At 38.2% G+C, this 25,622-nt stretch overlaps 1 protein-coding gene across 41 annotated transcripts in view; it reads right to left on the bottom strand.

Annotated features, from left to right (window-relative positions):
• Nucleotides 1-25,622, bottom strand: part of DST (dystonin) — a 307,340-nt gene that overhangs the window by 76,945 nt on the left and 204,773 nt on the right. For all 41 annotated transcript variants that reach the window (XM_065056139.1, XM_065056154.1, XM_065056174.1 and 38 more), the window contains 16 exons: nucleotides 24,869-25,102; nucleotides 24,308-24,586; nucleotides 23,041-23,586; nucleotides 20,727-20,903; nucleotides 17,890-18,013; nucleotides 16,686-16,894; nucleotides 16,095-16,412; nucleotides 15,751-15,917; nucleotides 15,034-15,190; nucleotides 14,641-14,767; nucleotides 11,975-12,037; nucleotides 10,774-11,009; nucleotides 8,980-9,109; nucleotides 7,196-7,395; nucleotides 5,226-5,721; nucleotides 2,866-4,340 (listed from right to left, as the gene is read on the bottom strand). In XM_065056139.1, coding sequence (XP_064912211.1) covers nucleotides 2,866-4,340; nucleotides 5,226-5,721; nucleotides 7,196-7,395; nucleotides 8,980-9,109; nucleotides 10,774-11,009; nucleotides 11,975-12,037; nucleotides 14,641-14,767; nucleotides 15,034-15,190; nucleotides 15,751-15,917; nucleotides 16,095-16,412; nucleotides 16,686-16,894; nucleotides 17,890-18,013; nucleotides 20,727-20,903; nucleotides 23,041-23,586; nucleotides 24,308-24,586; nucleotides 24,869-25,102 — 4,938 coding nt within the window. The remainder of the gene's footprint in view (nucleotides 1-2,865; nucleotides 4,341-5,225; nucleotides 5,722-7,195; nucleotides 7,396-8,979; nucleotides 9,110-10,773; nucleotides 11,010-11,974; nucleotides 12,038-14,640; nucleotides 14,768-15,033; nucleotides 15,191-15,750; nucleotides 15,918-16,094; nucleotides 16,413-16,685; nucleotides 16,895-17,889; nucleotides 18,014-20,726; nucleotides 20,904-23,040; nucleotides 23,587-24,307; nucleotides 24,587-24,868; nucleotides 25,103-25,622) is intronic.

Consider the following 25,622-nt stretch of genomic DNA (forward strand, 5'->3'; position numbering starts at 1 on the left):
TTTGTGTGTTTTATATTAATTAAGACAAATTCATCATTTGATTATACTTCCTGGAGTACTTCGTGAAGCAAGAGTCATGGTTCTACTTTCAAATGAGCTCCGCTGGAGATTTTCATTTACAGAAAGCAAACTTTATATCTGCATTGTAAATAGATATAGTTTAACACTGACAATGAATACTTTCATTTTAATACTCTATACTGACTGGAATAAGTAGATTACAAAACGGGAATATAAATAAACACGTTTGTATATGTATATATAGAGATATAAAAATAGAACTCAAAGCCTGTTTTGTTTTGTTTTTTTTAATAAGTATGCATTTTAATGTCATGCCCAAAAGACGCATAAAGCTCTAACTCTTTGTACATAAAAATTGGTTAAACCACAAAAACCACCTCTGGCCCATTACAGGAGATCCTTCCCTGAAGATAGTGAAGATTTCAAGTGAATACATCTATCTACCAAAGAAAAACTCTTTTGCTTTACTTTTGAGGAACAGAGGCTGATTGCACTTGACCACAGAAGTCAAAGCCATAAAGAGGTGGCCTGTGGTTTTGCGGCCACAGCCACATTTTCAGGTTGTGTGTGTTTGCGTACGTGCACAAACGTGAACAAACACACCATGAGTGGAGCAGGATCTGAGGGAGCCAATCTCCCCACAGTTTGCTGCCACAGGTAAAACTGCTCTCTGGAAGAGCAGAGAGTATGAACAGGTACATTTCCTACTGTAATTTTGCTGTGCCCCAGTAGCACTCACACTGAGTATCAGGAGAGCAATCATTGATCCTGATGCTCCTGCTATCAGTATCCCTTTGTGACTCACCACCCTCACCTAGTAAAATTTCCCATTCTGGTCTTCCTATTTCCTTCCTTCAGGGGCTCCCCACCCTGCTCCTTCATTCCTGCATTTGCTCTTCACTTACTTAAACAATCCCTTCACCTTTTCAAAATTTTTCACCTCATGTTTAATGGTACTGTGTTTTCACTCATAAGCAAAAGCATGGCCTGAAATAGTTGCTCCAAGCAAACATATTTCTAAGCTTACAAACATCTAACATAAATACAATCCTGGAGTAGGGTTCTGGATATAGACATCGTACAATCACTGTTCTCCTTTACACCTCTGCAGGCTTTTTGGTCTTTTGACTCTTTGGCTGCAGGGACAGTCTCCCCACAGATCTGCACAGACCAGGGAAGGCTCTCACTCCAAAACTGTGCAGCTGGTGTGTCTTGCCCAATGCCCTGATGAAGCACAATACTGAGACAATGCACAGGGAACTCAATTCTTCTCCTGTCTGCTCATCAGGCTATTTCACTCTAAAAGTGTTGTTCTTTGTAGCAATCAATCAATCAATCAATAAATAAATACATAAATAAATGCACTTATATAGCAACAAAGACTTAAAGCTGCATCTAATGTTTGAAAATGCAAGAAATGTGCCAAAATCAGAGATCACGAATGGGCTACAACTGAAATCCTGTACAGTCAGCGTAAGCAAGAGCAATCCCAGCAGGCGCTTTTGCTGTTTTCCAATATCCAAAGTGTTTTTCTAACCATATACAAAGAAAAGCCATTTGTTTCTCTTTTAAATTGAGATAGACTTGTTAGGACAGACTGGCCTACAATTTTAATCCTCTCAGTCTAATGGAATCTCCTCATAATGTAACTATTTGTTCAATATTTTTGTCTCTATTTATGCATTCTGAAAGATCATCAAAACTCACAGTCACTTGCATCCAAAATTCCCACATTAAAGTTTTCGAGTTGTTTCCCTTTCTAATACGGTTTAGTTTAAACAAGCAAAATGCACCCTCTGTTGGGCCAAGTCTGTAATGACATTTTTCCAAGGTCATTTTTTTAATAGCATGGTTTATCAAATCCTGTTATGAAAGTTTATTTTTATGATTAACTGCGAACTAATGTACAAGTCATACAAACATTTGAATCAAAATTAGACTGAAATGAAACCAAAGCAGCACAGAATATTCAGTGCTACTATAGAGCCATTAGGAGATTTATGATCTTTTTCAAACACTGCTTACATCTGTAGGATTTATATATATGTCCAGTGAGCATTGGAAATTCATTTATTGTAACCTAAAACAAGCAAATATCTGTATTTTATTTCGACACCAAAGCACAATTAACACTCACTGTCACTGTAATGCATTTTCTTTCCAAGTTGGACAAGGATTGCTAACTGGCATACTAAAAAAGCTACGCACAGAAGCTCCAAAGTCCCTTTTGGATAAGGATGATGCAGATATATTCCCAATATAAAAGGCAAGTTATTTTACCTGGTTTCTTCTTCCCAGGATGTTTCTAGGTAAGGGTGGGATTCAGTGAGGTAAAACTGGCCAGTGTATTAGAACAGAAAACAGCAAAAGGTAAGGTCTTAAACCTACATATGCTGAAGCCTATACCCACGTGAAAAAAACTGAACTACTTAGATGAGCAAAGTGAACATGGGCCAGTATGTGAACACCGGAGTCTAAAATTCACACCGCAGTGAGGAAGAAAGTTTGTGTAACACATGGACATAGAGATAATACACAGTTCTCAAAAACAGAAAAGGTAGAGGGACCGCATAAGGAAACGAGATGGTGAAGAGGGAACTGGGGTACAGGAATTGTAAGCAGGGCTGCAAATTACTCATGTCTGCCAAGCTGCAGCCAAGGAAAACTCCTCTGGAGCACGAGACAATATCCCATTTAAAACAGAAAAAGGCACACAGGTGGAATGGACTGCCGTGAAGTAAGAGTCCTCCAAGGTCAGCAATTACTGAATCCCTTTCACAACGATATTTAGTAAAATTGCAGTGTGGTAAAATACTTTATGTAGTAAGAAAGAACTCTTCCTACCTTGAATGTATCCAGCTGCTGATTAATAGTCTCTGTTTCCATTCCAACAGGACCTTGTGACTCTTCATGTTCTTCGGCTCTCCCAAGCAGACTGGAAAATTCTTTCAGCTTACTGTAAAACTCCTCAACACGGCTAATAGTACTCTCCACTTGATCTTCCCTGGCTTTTGCTCTGTCTAGTAGCTTGTTGCACTGTTTGTTTAAAGCTTCCAAGTCTCTTTTTATACCAACAAGATCAGGAGAAGCTTCAGCTTCTGTGGCTAGCATCATTTTACAGTTTTTATTAGCATTTTCATTATTCATTATAAGATCCTCCAGCTTTTTCAGGAAACATTTAATGTCCTCTCTCTGTGACTGCAGTACCTTGAGATCTCTCCCCACTGGAGCCATGCTATCAAGTTCATCATCGAACTCTGCAAACTGAGAGAACATCTCTCGGATGCTGTTTTGGAAATGGCCGATTCCCTGAAGTTTTGTCTCTAAGAAGGAGCATCTATCTTCAACCTGCTGGTTCACTGCAGTGTATTCTTGCTCCAAAGATTCAGCTTGGAGCAAAAGGTCAGAAACACCTGCTGAATCAGAAGCCTCTACCACCAGATCTTGGGCAAGCCTTTTTGCTAAATCAACATGAGGCTTTAAAGCCTGCAAGGCTTTCTGCTGGGCCTGCATCATCGTCAGGTGTTTGCTACTGAATGACTGAGGTCCAAGTGAGTCATGAGCTTCCAGATGCTCTTTGGTACTTCTAAGCTGTTTTTCAGTTTCCCTGGTTGATTGCTGAAACTCTTTCAGCCTTTGTGCCGTATTTTCCAAGCACTCTCTCTTCTTATGTAGCTGTTCTGTAACCACGTTTACTATCTGATTCAGCACCTTAGTTTCTTCTTGAACTATTTCTTTATCTGTTTGACTTGCACTGAGCAAACTTTCAGCAGTATTATTTAATAGCTCCACTATCCCATGGTGTTTATCTAGGTCCTTCTGCCAGGCCCTCACCTGAACAATAGAATTCTCTATTTCAACAGGGTTTATGCCAACTTTTAATTCACACAGGTTGCTTTGACACTTCTCTATCCACGGCTGCAGGTTTTCTACATGCTGTTTGTATTTGAGGGCTTTCTCCAGACAATCTGTTAATTTATCTTGCCTTTCTTTTACCTGATTATTCATTTCATCCCAGTTACTTCTGAGTGTGGCAATTTGGGATTGTAGTGCTGCTTTGTCAGCTCCCTGAGTCTTCTGTAAGATACTTTCTCCTTCTGCAACAATTCTTTCATATGAACTAATCTGATCAGTAATGGTCTTCTTAAAATCTTTCTGTTCTTCAATTAGTGACTGCAAGACATCAAGTTTGGCTGATACAGGACGAGCCTGGTTTAGCTCTTCTTTCTTTTTGCATAGCCAGGTCTGGAAGTCCTTAGACATTTGCTGGAACTGATGAGACGTGGCATAGACTGACTGAAGTTGTTGAACATGGTTATCTACAAAAGAGAAGACAGCACAGAGGCTCATTATCAGAACCTGCTAGTATTCAGTGAAGAAATAATAATAATAATATTGATTCTATTATGAATGATCATTAATGTAAGGAAAGCTGTTTCTTACAATGAAGGCAGTTGGATATGAATCAAATGAAGGGAGCTTATCCAAACTGTGCCTACATGAACCCCCCCATTCAGGCAGATTTTGTGGATAAAATACACGTAGTTGTGTTTCATGATATTACAAAGCGTAAACACAGGGAATATTAAGTAATCTAGCCTAGCAGTGTCTAACTCATGACATGCAGGCAATATGTGTTCTTCGTGAGATCCTTTGAAGTTTCTGGTGACCAGAGGAAATAAAAAAGCTAAAACTGAGGCTGTTAGGGCAAACAAAGTATGATACTGCTTGCAACGTATTACTTGCCCAGATCTGTTCTTCACAGGGTAATGGAAGGCTGCAGGCTACCAGCCCCCATCTGTCACAGGCAGTTTTATACAATTACAGCTGTGTTTTACCAAGCCATTAACTGGTGCTTGCCTAAAAATTACAATTTTGGGTTACACTCTGCACCTATGTAGTTAGGTAGCTCAGTGAACAGCATCCTCTTTTGGTATTCTAATTCAGTGAAGAGGCACCTGAAGCAGCCCTGCTGTTGTGCTTCAAATTGTCTCCCAAACTGTTTGCTAGAGATCCCAGGTACTGTTTTTACCTTTTCAAAGTATGCGGACTCCTTTAAATTCTAATGCACAACTGCTTGGGGGTTGGACTGGATAGAGAGTTGGCATGAGGCTCGGCTCACTCAACATGTCTATAAAGGCAAACGACACTACCACGCTTTACTTTATGCCTTAGCTACTATTTTTCTTTAAATAAATACTAACCTGATTTTTGCTCAATATCCTTATACAATTTTAAGATGCCATCTAACTGTCTTGTAAGTTCTGCTTTCAAATACTCTTCTTCAACCAGTGCTGACAGCTCTTCACAAAGAGCTTGAGCTGCATTTATGTTCTTCATTTCCTGTTCTATTTCCTCCTTCATTTCTCGAGCAATTTCCAGTTGTTGTTTCACAGCATCAGGTTGTGTACTCACAGCCAGGCTGCTGCTTAGTTTGCTATCCAAGGCACTTAATTTATCGGACAGACTTCTGAGCAGACTTTGATACTCCGTGCTTTTTACAATGGCTTGGTCAATTCGGTCACATCTGTGCCTCAGCTGGCCAGTTAGACTGTCCCATTTTTGTGCCACGGCTGCCAGTTGCTCTTTTACAATTTCATGGGAGGGTGGATGTTCACCAGGTCTCTTCAGAATCCCTTCACCAGCCATAGTTAACTGCTCGTATTGCGGCTTTCTAGTGTCAAACTCTTGGAGCAGAATCTAGAAAGAAAGAAAATTTTTAAAGGCATTTACCTCATGAAAAAAAAAGCAAAGTGCTTCTGACAAAAATCATGTAGAATTTGTGGTAGTTAAGTTCTCTTGTTGAGTAATCGATCTCAGAGTTTAAAAGCCAGTGAAATAATTGCGTCTTCTACCCTTCTAAACTGTGCTGTTTCCAACTGTTTACATCAAAGAAAAGAAAAAATGAGGTTAATTTACACATCGTCTAATGAAAATTCAATCAGCAGATACAAACAAACAATGGATCCTGTTAATACTACAGTAATTAAGTAACCATACCAAGTAAAATAATCACTGTTTAGTTTCAAGCGGTGTCTTCTTTCCTAGGCAGTTTCGATAAGTATCTTAAGATCGAACTTCAAAGAAGGTATATTCTGACATAATATTGCAATGTATTATTATAGCAGAGAAAATATTTGGATAATTCACAAAATGACAGAATGTGTACTGTAAGACCTTTAAAGTTTATATCACTGATTTCCAGGTTGTTTGATTTTGGGGTTTGTTTTTTTGTTTGTTTGTTTGGGGTTTTTTGACAGTAAGTCACAGTGCTTGCAGAAGAAGGGACAAATATAATGGTTTTACTCTACAGAACATTCCAACCCCTTTCTTTTCCAGTCAGTTAGGTTTAACTTTTAAGGACTGTTAAGTAATACATTATAGTCTTACGCCATCTGTCTAGATTTTTGAAGCACTTACAAACTAATATTGTCATTTTCACATAGTGCTACAACATAGATCATGTTTTAAACACTTCATTTTAATCAATATTGATATGCCAGCTTTAATAATATTTTTGCAAAATAAAAGTTATTTTTCATCACAGTTTAAAATAACTGGCAGCAATAGAAATGTTTGAAATTAAAATTTCTAGTTTCTGCGACTCTGATTTAACTTTTGTTTCTTTTGGCTGCAGTTTGCTGTACTTCTGCAAGTAAACTACTCCACCTTTTCATTAGACTTTGTCTTCTGTCTTCCACACTATTGGCCCCATATGTATTCACAGTACTGCATTTAATTTGCCTTCCTATTCTTATTATGGTACAGTCAAGTGAATAAAATCTCTAAAAGATAGTTCTACAGCATAAATTGTATATAAGGACTGACCCTAAAATGTTACATACACACTCAAATTAATATAACTTCAAAAGAACATTTTCATTCAAATACAGAGAAACCACAGTGCAGCCAAAACAAATAAACAAACAAAATGTATCAGGGGATTGGTATCTCCTCAACATTTTCTTTTAGCTGTTCTGATCTCTCTTCACTCTTACAAACATTTTTTCTTGTAATTACCACAGTCAAGTATGACTTAAGCTGATGTTTGCTGAAAACAAATGTAATGGTTCATACTAACTGTGCTGTACTCTATCTAGATGCAAAATAGTATTTGCCAATAGCAAAAAAGCAGAAGAAACTTAAATCAAAAATGCACGTGGGCATGACTCACCTGAACCTGTTGCTTTTGTGTATTCAGCATATTAGGATCAATTGACAGCGGTCCCAGCACGCTGACCATTAGCTCCTTTTCTACAAGCCAGTGCTTCAGCTGAGCTTCTGCTGTTTGGAACTGGGTCAGGTAATTTGAAGACTCCTCCAGTTTTTGTTGTCTCTCAGATGTAACTTGATTGAGCTCTTTCCATTTGGAATCTAACAATGATAATGTTAACATATTGCATGCACGTTCTAGCAGATGGGTTGTCAGACAGCAGACTATATATGAAACATAAACAGAGCTCTCTAATAAGGCTTCTTGCTGATTAACTCCAGATGCCTTATTGCAGTGACTCGGCAAATGCATCTTTTAACAGTCAGATCCATAGACACTTGGATGAATACCTGCAGCTCAGCACAGCCATGTCCAGAATTTTTAGAGAAATGAATATATAACATGTGATAGCACTGTAGTAGAATATTACTAAATGAAATACCACCAAATTTAGGCTCTGGTCTCTAATGAAATAAAAGCCAAAGGGTTGTACTCAGTTATAACTCAGGTGCCTGATTTAGATCGACAAATCTTTCTGCTTATTCAGTAAATAAGAACAGATACCTCTCCAAGGATGTGCAAAAGCCCTAATTTAGGCTTCTACTCTGAACAGCCCTCTGAAGGAGCAAACTTCTTTCAAATGTCTGTACGAGGAGCCTGTGGAGATTAACTGCCGCATTTAGACATCTAAACCAGGCACCTAATGACAGGCAAGGAGAACACTTCTGTACATGGGTATTTCAAAAGTGCAGCGTGAGCTCAGGTTCACACTTAGGCCAATCTATAGTCTCTTCTACTCGTAGTAAGCAGCTTCCAGAGCAGCCATTGAGTCTGAAACTCTTGTAACCTCCCCCCTTCCCTCTGCAATACTCTCGGTGCTCACTCAGCCAGCTCTGATGTTTTGCTAACTCTCTTTGCCCCCGAATTTCATGCATGTTTTTTTCAGCTTCTTCTGCCACTTCACTGTCTTTGACCTCCGCTCATTCTGTGTTAACTCCCTCTCAACACTTCCCAAGTTCTCTTGGAGACCTTACCTTTCAGAGTTTCACTTACAAATGGGACAGCTCAGAAAAATTCACAGCTTTAAAATCACTGTTTGTGTAGCTACAGAAATACCTATCAGTATGAAGCAAGACTGACCTATGATTTATTTAAAATACGACAAACCTAAGAAGAATTTTTAAAAGCTAATGGCAATTATGCACTGCAGTATCTCAAAATCTATTGTCCAAATATAGTAATTTGCAATTTTTTGGGCAACATTTATAGAAACAGTTTTAGAAAATTACAAAAGGCCACCAAAACCACAAAATAACAAAACCCACTAGTGCACAGGAAAAAAGCATGCACAAGAGCAGTACCAAGACCTCAAACTGTTCTACATATTAAATCAGAATTAACTTAATTTGTTATAATTTGTTATAATTTGTAAGAAGAACAACACATGTATCTGGAGTAGTAACTGATCAGTCAAATCAAGCACACCGTTTAAAAAGACAAAGCCCTCTCAGACAGGGCGTCAAGCTGTAGTCTCTCTCAATTGCACTGATGCAAATTCAAAGCTCATGGACATCAGTGGAATTACTCCAGATGTACTCTCCTGTAAAAAGAGTTACTTCCACAGAATTTAAAAGGTAGGAGGGAGCAAGATATTAAAAATACTAGTGATTGCAAATATATTTACAGACTCATAATAAAACAACTTCCAAATCAGTCTGAGTTGTAATACAGCTTTACTTAAGTACCTATTTTATCCAACATTTGTCTCCACTTGGGTGCCTCAGGAGAGTCAGGGTTCTTCTCCAACAGTTCTGTCACTTTGTCCTTTAGTTCCTGCACTTTATTCGCACTTTGCTTCAATTCTGTTTCAAAAAGCTGAAAATTCAAGTGATAAAACAAATATATATGTAAGAGAGTATAAAAAATAGTAAAGTATAAAGATTGAAGGCCATAATACTGAGATGCCAAGCATGAAGATAAACAATAAATATCTAACACTTACATACTACTTTTCTACTATAAATCTCAAAACACATTGTAATGGCTTATGTTGCTGGTCAATTTCCTTTGGAAGACATAACCAAACAGATTTAAACTACATTACTAATAACAATTTTTATTAAATTTGAAAAAGTGACAGAACCAGAAGAATTCAAATAAGTAAGATCCATGAGGTCCCATCATATCCACATATACTTGGAATCTGTTCTTGTACAGAAGGCAAATTGACTAACGCACAGAACAGTCCACAGTAGAAGCAACCCAGCTAGCACCAATGGAGGAGCGTGGTGTAGCCACATTTGCCTCCCTAGAAGTCTTGCTATCACAGACAGACTGTTTGTTGTAGATCATCTAGAACTATAAAGGGCAGCATAGCTTAAAGTGTAAACCTAGCAGAAGACTGAGATGACCCAGCAATTCCTCAGTCATGCTGTTCTTACAAACAAAACTGAACGGTCATTATGCCTGGCAAAGGGCTCTTAGATGAATATTCTTAAGTAACAAAGCTTGCCCTGTGGAGTTGCATTTTAATTATCCAAAACCCACTAAAATAAACACTGAACAAAACTGTGCTTGATTTAGAACTTTTAGTAAAAGGTCCAACTGCACCAGAAGGATGACTCTTGCCTGAGCACTCAGTTTTCCAACTATATGTGAATACTCTTCTACGACTACACTGGGGGTAAGATGGTCATGTTAGCTTTGCACATTCTTCGTTAAAAAAATAAGAAACTAGTTTTCTTCCACATGTAGTCTGAGTTTTAGGACTGAAGGTTATCCAAGCCTGAGGAAAGTCAGTAGCTGTTCAAGTTAATTTTTAAGGGTGACCCATCAAATATAAAAGTAACTCAGTTGAATCAATTTCTGTTCTTGTTTATACACAATCACAGGCAAGGAAAGAATTTTCCCTATCCATTACATTTCCCTTTATAGAAGAACCTTTACATGTGCAAACATTGCCCTTCACTGCTAGAGAAGCATACATCTCCAATGCTGAAACACGACAGAAGCTTACTGCTGATTCAGTGGTTTTCTCATATCAGCTTAAAAGCGGGGAAGAGGCTGTTGTGTAGCTATATAAGTTAACAAGCATGACAAAGCTGCTGAAGAGAAACACTGCTTTGGAACAGGCATAAGCTGCTGCAGCTGCAGAGACCAGGCGGTCTGTGGAGTGTCAGTAAACCATCAGCTGCAGAAACAGCTTTTGGATAGATATAGCCCTTCAGATCTCACAAGCAATCCGGTATATAGCTTTAAACCACTAAGGAAATAAAGTTTATTGCATGATCAATACAGCCTCACCTATTTAAACTGGCCACCAAAATTATTATTTTCTGACCCGCACAACTCCCTCTCTCTGACACAGTGGCGCTTTTACTCCACTGACACAGTTTGCCAGATTTGCTCTAAGTCTGACTGGCATGCTTACTAGGATCATTTAAATACTCTCTGCAGCAGTAAGCTAGGCTGAGATACCAATTGTTCAAACAGAATTTACCCAATAACTGCAAGAAATTTTTTTTGAAGGCACAAAATACCTTATGTTGCTCGACTTGGGCTTTAACTGCTTCACTATCAGTCGGAGCAGCTTCCCAATCTGATGCAGTTTTGTCCATTTTTTGCAACCACTGCATCATTGAGGTCGATTCTTCCTGAATATTCTGCATTTTTGAAAGCATACTTTCTAGTTCTGAAATCTTTTCCTTCAGTAAAATTCCCAAATCTTCATAACTGTGATTTACACCAGACATGGCTTGTTGAACAGCTGTCAGTTCTGTAAAAGGAGAGATGCAAATGTTCTGTTAGAGGTTACAAGCCCTTCAAACAATACTTAAGACTTCAAGAACTTACAAAACAGTACTCAGAGTTACAATACCTAATAGTTCCCCAAATAAGAAGTCACTAAACGTGTTTGAGTTATTTCCAGTTAACTTTAAACATGGTATCACTACATCTGAATGACCTAGTATAAGTTCCTATTTGCTTTATATTTCACAGAATTAATTACTTTAATACACACAGGTACACAAATACCACAAATACCTTACAATCTTTCCACCCATTGTTATTTTAGTATTTTAAGGAACAATTCTGTGACAAGAGTTACTTATATGACAGCCTAACATTACGGCAACAATATTTTGTTTACATTTATGTACCATTATAAACATGTTTTATCACTGAGAGAGCATAGCAGGCAGACTGGGTACCAGACAGGCTGTAGTTCAGGAGAACAGACACTGCAGACTGGGGACATGGTACACGGCGATCCATACGCACATATGAACTGCCTATGTAAGCTCCTTTGCTTCTGTAAAGGGGTTGGTCACATACAGTGATACAAGTGTACGCAAGACGGGTATATTTGTATACGTATGTTTGTGTATGTGCATGTTGTGAACGCCAATGAGTGTTAAAAATTTTCAAACCACATACACACGTCAGAATTTTCTCCAAAGCCATGCATTATATTAAAATAGCTATCCCTGTATACATTTAAAGAAGTACATATTGATTCAGAAAACACAGCCAGATTTGACCTGTCTTCAAAGAAAATACTGAAGGGAAGTATTTTTGTAATTAATTTTAGTATTATCTCGTTTCCTTACATGATGGTAATGTGAAATTTCAGTCTAGTAGTGACTGCTACAAGCAGATTTACATGCAAAAATTTAAAAATACGTATTCAACAGTAACTAGCAGTACATTTCTTTATCACATCCTGAAATTTTTACTGACCTTTATTTTTCAGGAAATCATGAGTTCCTGGAGCTCCTCCTTCACCATTTAACATTGTGCCACCTGTGGATCAAGAGAGACCAAGTCCCATGCTTATCCTGGCCTTTCCACACCAAAACCCCAGCATTTCATTTCCTCTTCAAAACAACATGATACATAGCTCTCATTATAACATTAAAGAAGTATCTGAATGCTAACCTTGTAGTAGCAAATATTTCATTTGCACTGGTTTACATATTTTAAGGGGTTTTTTATGTTTTAAGCTGCTCTGGCCAGCTAGTACCGTAAGTGGTAGCACACAGGCACAGCACGTGCATAGCAGGTAGGTGTGCATATGGAGGTACATGTAAGTGTGCACATATGCACGATGTTTAGGCAGTCCTACCACTTACAATACTATGCTAAATAAACAATTCTATTGGACAAAGGTCTGTGCCCTAACTGTGAGGCCTGCTCACATCCGTGTGGCTAACATCACCTCCTTCCTCTCCCCAAAAGGAACCCGTTCCCTGCTGCTTACTAAGAACACGGTTTGGCCCAGCCATGCCTGGGTATGGCCTGGGAGAGCGCCAGCTGGCAAATCCTCACACTCTGAGGAGAGTGCTAAACGTTAAACAGCGAAGAAGCCCACTACAGACACCACAACCAAAGGCACTGCTTACTCAGGACACCTTCACCCACCCAGAAAGTGGCTGAGTCACCATCCTTGGAGGTATAAAAATCATGTAGATGTGGTGCTTAGGAACATGGTTTAGTGGTGGCTTTGGCAGTGCTAGGCTAAGGTTTGGACTTGATGATTTACATGTAAGAGTCTTTTCCAACCTAAATGATTCAATGACTAAACTGTACCTTTCCTCTGCACAAACAGCTCTTTCTACCAACTGGACAAATTCCTCCCTATCTTGTCATAAGCAAGACTTAAGCATGTGCTCCATGACAGGGATTGCAATGTGGAGTTCTTACTGCTACACATGATGTCCTTAATGTCACCCAGAGGCAGCCACTCACCCAGGCAGCTCTACTAATTAAACATAATTTCAAAGCCTCTGGAACCAGAGCTACATAAGCTTTGTGAAACACCATCAGACCACAGAGCTGGGGCACACGGTCAAGCCAAAGAGAATTGCAAGGAGAGTCACTTCCCACTCTCCTGAACATATGTATTTCCAGATGAGCAATTAACAGGGAGAGATTAATGGTTGCCTTGGAAAAGGCTACGCATCCACCCCACAGTACCAGCTGGAAAGTGAGGACCACATTAGTGGCAGCTGGAGGATGGCAAGTGAAAATAAAACAGATAAGAGAAGTCACAGGCCCCAGCCATAGCCTTGTAAATCTTCATGGTCTATTAGCTGCACTCCGGTATTTATAACTCTGATTAAGTGATACACAGTACAGCTCTTGTCTAGGAGGGCAAATACTCTGGTCTGGAGGACTACAGCTGCTCTTATATGTTAGTTATGTAATTATTTTTCTATTTGGATGCATAGGAGAAGAGAAATGGGCAGAGGAAGGACCCCAGATATCCCATATAAGGTTCCTAAATGTTCTGTGAAAGGTTTTTATTTAAAATTCAAAGAAGAATAAAACCAAAAGCAGCTACTACAAAGAGATGTGAAAAACAAAGTGCTCTGCTCTTGCCACACAGGCATCCTCTGGCAGTTCCCATACTCCCAGTCCTTTGCAGATGACCAATGAAGGCCAACACACTTGAACTGATTAGGTCTGGAAATAAATTCAAGAACTGACTGTAAATGTGCTTATGGCCATTAAAATACCCTTGGAACCACATATGCCTTGAACAATGGCTTGAATTATACTTAGCAGAATTAATGGTTTCTCTAAAACAAATTAACATTTAAACACTAGAGTACAGAAAATAATGGAAAAAGATTTGCTGTATTAAAACCAGATTACTGTTAAAAAGGATTTAGCTGAAGATCCATACTGGAAACACATTTTGGCACTGGCAAGTCATTCTGGGATATGGAGTTGATTCCCTTCTGTGCTGTTGTTTCAACTAAAATATTGGCTAGCATTATTTATGCTATCATGTTGGGATGAGAAGGTTCACGTGGGCTCACTTTTTAGATAAACCATGTCTTCATCACCCTTCTAATAAAAACAACTCTGCAAACCTTTATGTGTGTGTTTGGCATCACACAGAATACCCTTGTGGCCAAGAAAGAGGTGTCTCTGTGGCAGCAAAGGTCTGCAGGTACATCAGGGTTTGCAAAAGTGGGGTTTGTTTTTGTCCTCCTAGCAGACTTGGTGGATATGTAAAGCACTGAGCACTGATCAGAATAAGTCGGTTTCTCATTATCAGAACTTTTCTGGGATGAGGCGAAGGCAACTGTGATACAGTTCATTTTGTTCATTTATTACATACTGAAGTAACAGCTTTAGGACCTGTTAAATCTTTTTCATCAAAGTGCTTTTACACTATTTTGGCAGTGTAAAGCAATCAGAATGTGAACTGAATTACTACAGCAGTTAGTTTAAATTATAATCACAGCAAATGATGGTCAGTACAGACATGGCTAACTGACTTCTCACGAGCCACAATATTCAGAAAGCTAATCCAAGGGTGAAATATTTAAATTTTTGTATTGAAGGTTTTTAAACCTCCTGAAATGTTAGGCTTACCTGATTATACAAATGCATACCTGATTTTGCAGCTGCTCTCAGTTTGGCAGGAGAAGTCACAGCAGTAATTAGATTACACAGCAATGTTCCTCTGCTGTTCATTTTCTGCAGTTCAGGTGCTTTCGATGTCCATTCATCTTTCAAATTCTGGTTAAGAAAAATAGTCATTTGTTCATTACAAAAACAGATTTCAGACTTAAAACATTTAGTGTAGAGAGAGGAACAATCTTGCTGCTTGGGAATCCCCTGCAGTACATCCAAACATGCAAAGGAAATGGGAATGTAAATGTAGACTACAAGCTCCCTAGTCCCAATTACTGTGACTGCTTATCCCTTAAGTCTGTGCTTTTATGCTACTAACAGATGCCCTATTTCCTTCAGCCATATTTCACTTCTCATCTACAATATCTTACCAATGTATCTTCCAAAGGTTTCTTTAACTCCTCTGTATTCAGAGAGGGTTGTGCTGCTGGAATTCGTTCTGTCATCTCTTTTATCCATTTCTTTAATGATTCTACAAGAAGCTCGAAATCATCCATTTGCTTCTGACAAGACGATACATCCTCTTCTCTAGACAATTAAAGACAGCAAAAGAAATTGAGCACTGAATGTCAGTATTCCTTCTGATAATTAAACCAACAGATATTATCAATCTGATATTGCTGTTCCTAAAGTCAAAGAGTCGCAAAACCTAATTTTATGGATATGAGCACTGAATGTGGAAAATCTAGTCTTGCTATACAGGTAACTTATATGGAAGCTCTAACTATTTCTCCAGTTTTTCTTTGCAGCCTGATTCCAAATGGTATTCTAAAGCAATTTGCACAAGAAGCAATTTATATTCTATCAGTGAAGGGAAGAGGTAGAGTCCTCTTAAAACTGACAGAACTCCTGTGAATGGCACAAAATTTGAAGTTACTTGTCTCTTTAGCCAACATTAGAGCTCCTGAACCAGAAAGACCAACTACAGGGGCATTTCTGATTAGAATATTTTTTTTTTTTTGTAATAAAAAAACCCTCTCTACTTTGTGGTTTACTACAATCCTTTGAGACTGCATGCAAGAGGATAAGCCATCACAACATTCACATATTATTAACCAAGGCAGAAACACTTTAATTATTCGACTTACTTTTCCTTTACAGTCTCCTCTACCTCTCTGAATTTCTTTGATAAAGCATTTACTTTTTCTAATACCAATGCTTTATCTCCAGGAAGAGCATGGAATGAAAGTTCTTCAAGAAGCTGCTGCAAAACTTCCAGATCCTTCTTATGCTGTGCCAATTCTACACTAGCTTCCTGCAAAACAGGATTACATTCTTCATATTATACTTCACAATCACTTATTGAAAATTAAAGTATTGATTTTAGCTAACCAACCAAAGCTGGGAAACAAACATGCCTTATTTGTTGTTCAATCACTTAGATGAGTTAGACCGGAAACGTGCAAGATATACAAATGGAATGGTACAGTACCTGCATATATTGAGACACTTCACTAACATCTTTTCTTGGTGCCTCTGTCTCACTGAGTGCCTGGTTTTTCTCATCTAGAAATGACTGCAGCTTTTCTGACAGATCTTCAAATAACTCTACTTTAGTCTTCAATTCCTCCATTTTCATAAGCTTCGCTTTATGCTTGTTACTTGCTTCAGAAAACCGGCCTGCAAGTTCCCTCATCTTAGCTTGCAGTGTAGATGCAGTGGATGGATCTGCTGTTTCCGTGAACTTCTTCACCTTTTCATTCATAGTGTTTATACTGCTTTGGCGACCCGCAATGTCTTGTTCTAGCATCTGAAACAAGCAAGGAATACTTTGTATTGCTTATATTAATAGCTAAATTTTAGTACATGAAGCTGTTCCACCATACGAAGCAACAAATCAGTACAGCTACACCATCAGCGCAGATCTAAGCTACAAAAATCCTTATGTGCAGTTTCACCTCATGCAACAATCCTTTTTATTAAGAATTGTGAAACCATTAAAGATGCTAAACTAAGATTTTCAGCCTTTCTCGAAATCTGAATTATCAGACAAATGTTTCTTCTTTCAGAGAGTGCTACTTACAATGCTTTTACTAATAATATCCTGAATAGCAGAAGAATTCAAAGGCACTTGATCATGCTCTTCAAGGCTCTTCTCAACACCTTCCATCCAATCCAGCATTTCATCCAAACCATCCTGCACGCTCAGGGATCGTGTCAAAGTTATTTGGAGCTTCTCATTCCTGTCATTCACAGACTTGGATAAATTGTCATATCTCTCCACAATATCATCTGATAAAGAAAAAATATATTTCAATTTCTTCCTTTAGCCAACTAAGCTTTTAACTCATTTCATCAGTTCTCACCAGGTAATTGTGAGTCAAAAATTGCCCACATCAGAATGAAGCAAAAATATCAACTTTATTAAGTAGAAACACACAAGCAAAGATCAAAATCTTCAAATAGAGCCCACAGGACAAGTGAAATGAGGGAGCAGATTACAGCTGTGCTCCCCAGCTTTGAGAAGCTGGTTCCCATGCAGCTCTAGTTTATGCCAGCTGTTGAGTGTTCCCAAGAAATAAAATAGCAGAGTATTAAGATAGCTCTTTCACAATTATGTCTGTTATTGTTAGAGCTGAAATGTTCTGCCAGATGGTTCTTCATTAGACCTGCAACTCTTTTATTTGGCAATAAATTAAATTTAATGTTCCCCAAGTTGAGTCTGTTTTGCTCATGACAGTAATCGCTAAGCGGTTGCCCTGTCTTTATCTCGACCCACGGGCTTTTCTACCTTCCTCCTGTTGGGTAAGGGGATCCAGAGAGCTGCTGGGTGGGCATCTGGCAGCCAGCCACGGTCAACCCATCACAGACAGTTTCTTGAAGTCAGAAGGAAATAATTCCTTGGCTAAACGAACTTCAAATAATTGCTTGGAAACAGATAGTTGGAGTCATGTTCCTTGAACCTGAACATGCTCCTTCCTACTGGAGAATTTATGATCCTCAGCAAATCACTACCTCTGTTTGGCATGCCAGTCTGTAACATGGGAATTAAACATAATCCCTATTTCTGAAGAAAAAAAAAAGACAGCTTTTAAGTGAAAAGCATTTGGATCAATCTAGGAGACAGACCAACAATGAAGTTACTGTGTTGCAATAGCTTATGACTCAACAAAACATGGACTTGGACAGTGACACAAGAATGTGGAAACTCTCTATTTTGTCTCTTCCAGTACCTGCATGCAGACACAAGTGATATAAAGAGGTATTAAGAAAAGTAAACACTTTACCCAGTGTTTTCTGAATCTCATCTTTGTCTGGTGTCAACTCCCCCCTTGTATCCAACAACACTTCAGCAGCTTTTTTCAGTTTTTCTACAGCAATTTGGTGGTTAGACACTTGTCCCTGGAGAACCTGTAAAATTCCACAATTATCAGTTATGCTTTTCAATACAGCTAATAGTCACATATGCGAGGCTGAGATATGTCATACAAACTAAACTTAGCGTTGGGAATAAACTAACTCAATTTGTGACCTCTCTTTACGAAAAATCTTCATTATCAGCTCTGACTGCTGTTGACCTTCTGACCCTTGTTTTAGTTTGTTCACCATCTTTTTTATCTTCTGTTTTACAGTACTTCTCTGACTCAACTGATTTGTCGCGTGCAACTTCAAAAGGTGTCTCTCGACTAATTGTATTTAAGGACCACTTGTACAGACTCATATACTATCCAAAAGAAAAATAAACATATTTTTCAACTCAGAATCAGAGAATAATTCGGGGGAAAAACAGTCATTAGCAGTAGTTACATGTTCACTATCAGTTGTATTGACAATGGATGAGGCTGATATTGTAGCACCAACAGGAATAGCTTGAAATAAGATTATTGCCTTCCCAGTTTAGGAACCTCCTGAAGGTAGCATCACTGAATTTTGCCTAGGTTTGTCGTCTAACCAAGGAATACACGTTTAAAGCCCAGCCCAGCCACGACTTGCTCCAGAGTCAACAGAGAAAGACAACAAGACTGAATCAACTTCTGCAAGCGACTTTCTCTCTTCACTGTATAAAAGTACTTTATAGAGTGAAGAGTCACGAAATTGTTTCAGGCCTCTGTGCCTGAAACGCAACTAACCAGTGTTTTACCTTCACAAACTCCATCGCTTCTTGTCTCTACTAGAGAAAAAAAACATAAAAAAAACCAAAATAGCACAAATTAGGTTATGTTCAGTCCCTGCAGGGCAGACCATACTGGATCCAGCTGAAGCAGGCAAACAGACAGGTCATATCTGATGTACCCGTTAAACTTTGTACAAGTCAAAATGAAGGAGCTTCTCATTTATTTTTTCATATACCCTAACTTAATGAACATATAACTCAAAAGGCAATCCTATCTGCCCTGACAGGAGAAAGAAGTCATGTCGCTGCAATAAAACTCAGACCCACAGAGGAATTTTCCTTACACTAGAGAAATATACAGCACTCGTGGAAACAAAAAAAAGAGAAAAAGTAAAAAGATGTCCCAGAAAACCTTGCCTGCTGTCAGAAAGCAAGCAAGCTGACGCCAGAGGCACTGAAGAATATTCTGAAGAACAGTTAATCCCCATGAAAAGATTAGACCCCACCATGCTGCCAAGGTCTGTGTCTAGCTGGATTATCAGCTGCATGCGTTGGCTACAAGGGACAGCTTTAACTTGCAACACCTGACTTCTTCAGCAATACTCTTTGTTTTGCTTTCATTAATTGGCTTTCTTTCTCCAGCCTCCTGTTTTTCCCCTTCCTTTGAATCTTTTGACACTTTGCACCCTCTCCCTTCTTCCCAGCTCATATTCATTGAGTTCTCTTTTGTGTGGCAAGTAATCCATGTAGGCGTTACATAAAAGAACCCCAGTACTCACTCCTTTTGTATTACTTGCATGAAAATTGGCATTATAGAGGATATAATTCGTTTTGGCATAAGGAAGAAAAAGTCTAAATGAAGCTTCAAATTTTAATTGGTGTTATTCCTACTTTTCTAGTTCTCGGAAGCATAAATGTACCTAAATTGTTCCACTGTTAGGAGTTCAAAATTTACACTTCTACCTTTGTTGTATTACAGCATCGCTGTGATTTGTCTCCTCTAACATGTCAGGCAGCAATTTGGTGTTGGGCAATTTGAGTGGCAGATGTGGAAGACACCATGCGGTAAAGGTAACTACTGCTCATGTAAGTGAAATATATACTGCTGATATAATGGAAACTGTTAAAGGACGTACTTTTCCATTGACTATCATTTGACAATAGCAAGTATACTGGACCTGCATGGATACTCCACATAGCACAGATAAAACAGAGAGGAAATAAATGCCCAACCAATAGCCTTGCTCACTGAAAAATAAATAACCTGGAATTTTAATTATAGTACAAATCTTTGTGTTTATGAAAATATAAGAGTCAGTTCAAAGACAACAGACTGTACAAAACTACGTAAGCCACCTCATACTTGGGTTCCTAAAGCCTTCTGTAAATCTAAGTTTTACGCAACTAACCAGAGATTTATTTTCACAAGCTCCATCACTTCTTGTCTCTACTAGAGGAAAAAAAAAAAAAATAAAGAAAACCAAAATAGCACAAATTATGTTACATTCAGTCTCTGCAGGGCAGACCATGCTGGATCCAGCTGAAGCAGGCACACAGACAGGTCACGTCGCACTGCTTATCCAGTATGATCCCTTGCATAATGCAGTAATCACGTATGTGAACAGAAAACAGTAAGAGTCTCAGACAACAAACAAAAATGGTCTTCTCTATCAGAAGCCCAATCCCAAACCCTACTCTGATAGTAAATTGTAATCACTAAACCCTTAATTCAAAAACTTTCCAGACTTCACCCTATCGTTTGCTAAGTGATATGAAACACCTCTTGCTTTCACCACTGCTAACAGCATCTTGGTCTCCACTTCTTTTCACCCCAGTGCTTTTCAGATAACGCTCTGAAAAGCTGAATTTCAGAACTATAAAGTTGCACTCCCACATGCAAGGCAAGAATTTGGACTGCAGCTACTTGGACTGTGTCAGAGTATCCTGTTTTTCAGGCAAAAAGCATCTCTTTTTAGGACAGAAGTACTTCTGCTTTTCAAAGCTTTTCACCTTGGTTTCTTCTAGTTGTCTTTGGAGATTTTTGGGATCCACTGCAATTGGCTCTGACAGTTGTTTGTTCACAGCTATTTCAGAGGCCTGGAGACCTGACAGAAGTCCAGATGAGGCATCTTCATAATGCTGGTATTTATCCACCAGGTCTTTAAGGTTATTTCCAAGGATGCTACACTGAAAGAGTAGAAAATAAACAAGCAAATACACAGACATTAAACTGTGAGCTGCATTTCATACCAAGTTCATACTTTCCTTCCTGAAATACTGCAGAATGTTTTCCTATCACCATTCTACTGTCTAAGCCATTTCTGAACTAAGGCACAGCGGCTGGACAAGCTATGCAGGTGTGACTGAGGATCAATTCACTGATGCAGCCGGGAAACTGGAATCTAACCCATTGTACTAGAACAGGAAAAGCTTTAGGAAGATTTTTCTATCCACCAACATACAGATTCTTTATCAGCATTCTGACACCAAAAATGAAGAAAGTAAAAAAAAAATGAAATCAGAAGATACATGTATGTTCCTCAACATTCAGACAGCAGAGTACTGCTTTCATAAATGCCTTATCTGCATAGCGAATCCAAAGTGACATGGCTCAGTATGGCACATATGCTTTGCTTTTGGTCACTTAAGAATGTCATCTGACCAAGATCCTATTCATCCTATATGTTTGCATATCCCAAAATACTCACAGTGAATCATCACATAGAAAGGTCAGTGGAACTCTTTCAGTCTTTTTGGAGATGGTTTCTCATGCAAAATTGATTATATCAAGTCATAATATTTATAAGCTGTTACTTTAAATATTTATATTCTGAACCTTCCATACACTGAATTTTCATATTTACATTTGGTACTTGGTCTCCATCTGGTGGGCAAGTACAGAATGCACTCGTTTACATCATAAATTAACTCCAAACTGACTTTAAGATCCCTTCAATATGTAAGTCTACCTTGTGTTGGTTTTGCTCTACATATTTATGGTAAAATATTTGAAGCACATCTATAATTTCTGTGCTAAATGTATATATGTAAAGGATAGAATTTGGCAAGTTGATTAATATGAGACCACCAATCAAGCCATTAGCACAGGATTTTGATGTGCTTAAAAATAAGCTGATTGTGCAATGAAATCTCTACATTCACACTCAAGCTAATCCAATAAATCAACTGTTTCACTGTTCATATAAGTAGGAGAATGAGCTTCTGCAAATGGAGAGCTGTCTTCACAAACTGTTCAACAGAGTTTACATTGGTTTTGTAATCACGTGATCAGATCCATGACTTTACAGAATTTACATTTCTGTGCAAGAAAACCTTAAAGAGATGAAAATACACCAAGATGGCAACTGCTGCAGACCAACACTGTATCAGTGGACACTGAAGCTCTGATAAGGAATGTGAACCTATGATCTTACAAAATTATGAAATGGCATAGCCAAAGCATACAGTAACTGCCTCTTAAATGGTTCAAATAATAACTATCTCAAAAGTGTAAAATTTCAGAATATTATCAACATTGAACAACACTTTGTTCATTATTTGAAAACAGTGGAAAAGAGAGCAGTTGGTGATGTTTGCCTGGTTCTACCAGACAGATCCCATACGTGAACATGGCACAGAGAGCTGCATTATCTTCCCTCTCTAAGGTACATGGAGAAAAGATGTTGCATTGCTAAGTTTCCCATTAGTTAGAGACCAATCTCAGACAGTTAAGGATAAAATGTTTATTTGGCAGAGTAACGGAAAGGACTTGCTACCCTGAAATCAGTACATTTTTGCACGCCTAAGGCTGTCAACAAAGGTCACATAGGGATGAGCTATTTCAGGACACAAATCAAACTGAAATTTTGAATGTCAATCATGGCACAGTCTCTCCCTTTCCATACTCATTTTATTAGTAGGAAAGCATGTAAATAAGTACCTGTGGAAAATATCACAAGGAAGATAAAGAAATGTTACCCATCTATAAGTCTTACAATTTCTTTCCACCCCAAAATGTTGCTCAGGCATCCTGTACTGTCATAAGTATAAAGAGTCTGTTTAAGGCTGGAAAAAGTAATGAGGGAATCTGGTCTGATTTCTCTCTTACAACACAAGGTAGAAAACTTCATCCATTCAGACCTTAAATAGTTTGGCACTTGACTAAAGCAGATCTTCCAGAAAAGCATCTCATTCTGTTATCTAACTTTAAGAAACAAAGAATTTACAACTTCCCACAGTATTTGTTTCATCAGTTAACCTTTTTTCACACAAACTGCCAAATTAATTATAGTAGTCATTTCTACCCAGTATAAATAAAACTTACCTGAGTATAGAGAGATTTGAAACGATCTGAAGCACTATCCAGTTTATTTTGCACTTCAGCATATGTAGCTGAAGTATCAATACCATCTTTGTCCACCTTCACACCATCTCTCTTGCTACATGACCTTGCAGCATCTAAAACTCTTTGTCCAGAAATCGTAATATACCGTAAATCACCTTTGTGAGATATAACATCTTCTGAAAAGCTCTTTTGCCTTTTCAGTTTGACCATAATACCACTGAAGTCAGAAGCACCTGCCTCCAAATTTCCAAGTTCTTGTTCTGCCTGCTGCAGCCAGATTTCAAATTCACTATAATCCGCATCAAATTTCTCAAGTTCTTCTCTCAGAGAACGAGTCAACTTCATTTTCCGTTCTGATTCAGCTAAAGCAGCCTCATACTGAGCCTTCAGCTCTTTCATATTCCTTTGCATCTTGTCTTTTTCTTCAGGGGAAAGGTGGTGCCCTTGTTTCTCAAGCAGTGCCTGAGCAGACTGAGTTGCTATGATGACAGCCTGCTGCTGCGAAATAATTTTCTCATGTTGAGCCTACAAGAAAAAACAATAAAACTTACAACCGGCACCTTCTCAGATGGTTCCATTAGACCATTATTGTCTTGAAATTTCTGCTGAATTCTATGTAGAAATGATGAGTAAAACAAAGTCCACCAAAATTATAAAAAGCTTTTCTTATTTTCATATTATTAGTTAAAAAAACATTTTGTGTTCAGTTTCAGTGAAAGCACGACTCCTGGTCACCATATTTCTGTACCGTTTCTGAAGCCTTCAAAAAGTGCTCTGCCCATGTGTTAAAATCACAGGAAATTAAGACTATAATTTCAGCAAACCACTGTTTGCAGCTCTTGGTAATCAGTATTCACAGGGAATTGCAGGGGGGTTGAATCATCTGGCTACTACAAAGATTTGTGAATAAGTCACATAAAGTTTATTAATTGATGTTGCTGCTTTTTGCATTTTATTTACCTTCATTAATTTCTCTCTATAAAAATGAAGAACAGACTCACCATCACAATTCTCAACATCTACCTGTAGAATACGTCCTTATTTTGCAGGGAACAACCACAGTAACAGCAAAAAAGTGACAAACTTGTGGTACATTCTAACTACAGAAATTCCTAGCACTGTATATCACTAACTTCCTAGTGCCTGTTCAAAGTCTACGACAGAAAGGATGACATTGAATTCACTTGTGTTGAATGAGGACTGGCACGTTTAGCACCTAAATGTTGAATAAACCCAGTAACAGTACCTTGACTTTCTGATACTGCTGGTTCAGATTATCTTCTGTGCTTTTTACTAGTCCATCAACCTGAGTTTCAGTGTCTTCCATTTCCAGCAGATTACCATTGACCTCATCCTCCTCTCCTTCCAAAGCCTTCACATCTCCCTCTTCAAAGTGTGTTCCATTCTGTTCTATCTCCTGCTTGAATTTCCGGCCATGCTCTGCTTCTTTATCCACATTTGATAACCAATCCAAGAGATTTTCTATTGTATTTTTACTTTCTTCCAGCTGTTCTATGGCTGCAACCTACATAGAAATTTTACAGTTTCAGTTTAGAAATCTTTAGGCACTACAAAATACTATATGCAAACAAGCAACTTAAAATACAGTAAAATTAAATAAAGTTTTTGATTGACATAGATCTTCTTGTTTATTTTATAAAGAAAATAAATAAGCAAACAGCTTATTAATCACCCAAATGGAATATAATTTTAATCACTCCACAGTATATCAACAAAAAGTTGCAAGACTAATCCCCTAAGACACATTAAAAGTTTGAATAAAGGTATGAAGTGGTTGCCTAAAAACCTTTTCTGTTTCTTGCTTAATTGCTGTTGTCATAGCTTTATCCAGTTCTTTTTTCGACTCTTCTGCCTTCTGGCTAAGGAGTAAACACTTTGTCTTGGCTTCATTCAGTTTCTGTTCAAGAACAGTCTTGTCTTCTTGTGACAACTTTTCTCCATTCTCTTTCAAGAAGGTTTCAGTATTTTTCACAATCTCTGCCAGTGTCTGGGCACTCATTCTCATGTCTTTTTGTATCTCCTTTAGGGAAAAAAGCAAGCAAATAGAAGTAAGCAAATTATTTACCAGATCTTTCCAACTAACTTTATTGGAACTACCTCTGTTCTATGGGCAAGCACCACACTGGTCCTTTCTAACTTTGGAGAGTATGTGATACATTACTAAATTGCAGATAGGGTTATAAAAAAAAAAGAAAGAATAAATGCAAGATCTGGCAATGCTGCTGTGCTAATAATTTTTTTTAATTTCAAGTCTGTTGGCTTCTTCTCCTATTCAGACTGAGGCCACTTTTTTCCTTTTTTAAGCAGCTCAAATATTGTATTTGAACGTACACAGAAGTAAACATATCTTATTTTTTAGATATCAAGAGATAAAGTAAATCTGCTACAGTGTAGTTAGTAAGGCGAGTCTCCTGACAAACTCCATTCCATTACTATCCTACCAGAAAGCTGCAGAAAATACAGTGACTGAATAAAAGATACTTGCAGTTATCTTTCCCAGGTCGAAGTTTTACCATATTTTTTGGTTTGATTCAAACCAC

The sequence above is a fragment of the Columba livia genome, chromosome 3 (genome assembly GCF_036013475.1).
Source record: "Columba livia isolate bColLiv1 breed racing homer chromosome 3, bColLiv1.pat.W.v2, whole genome shotgun sequence".
Taxonomy (NCBI): Eukaryota; Metazoa; Chordata; class Aves; order Columbiformes; family Columbidae; genus Columba; species Columba livia.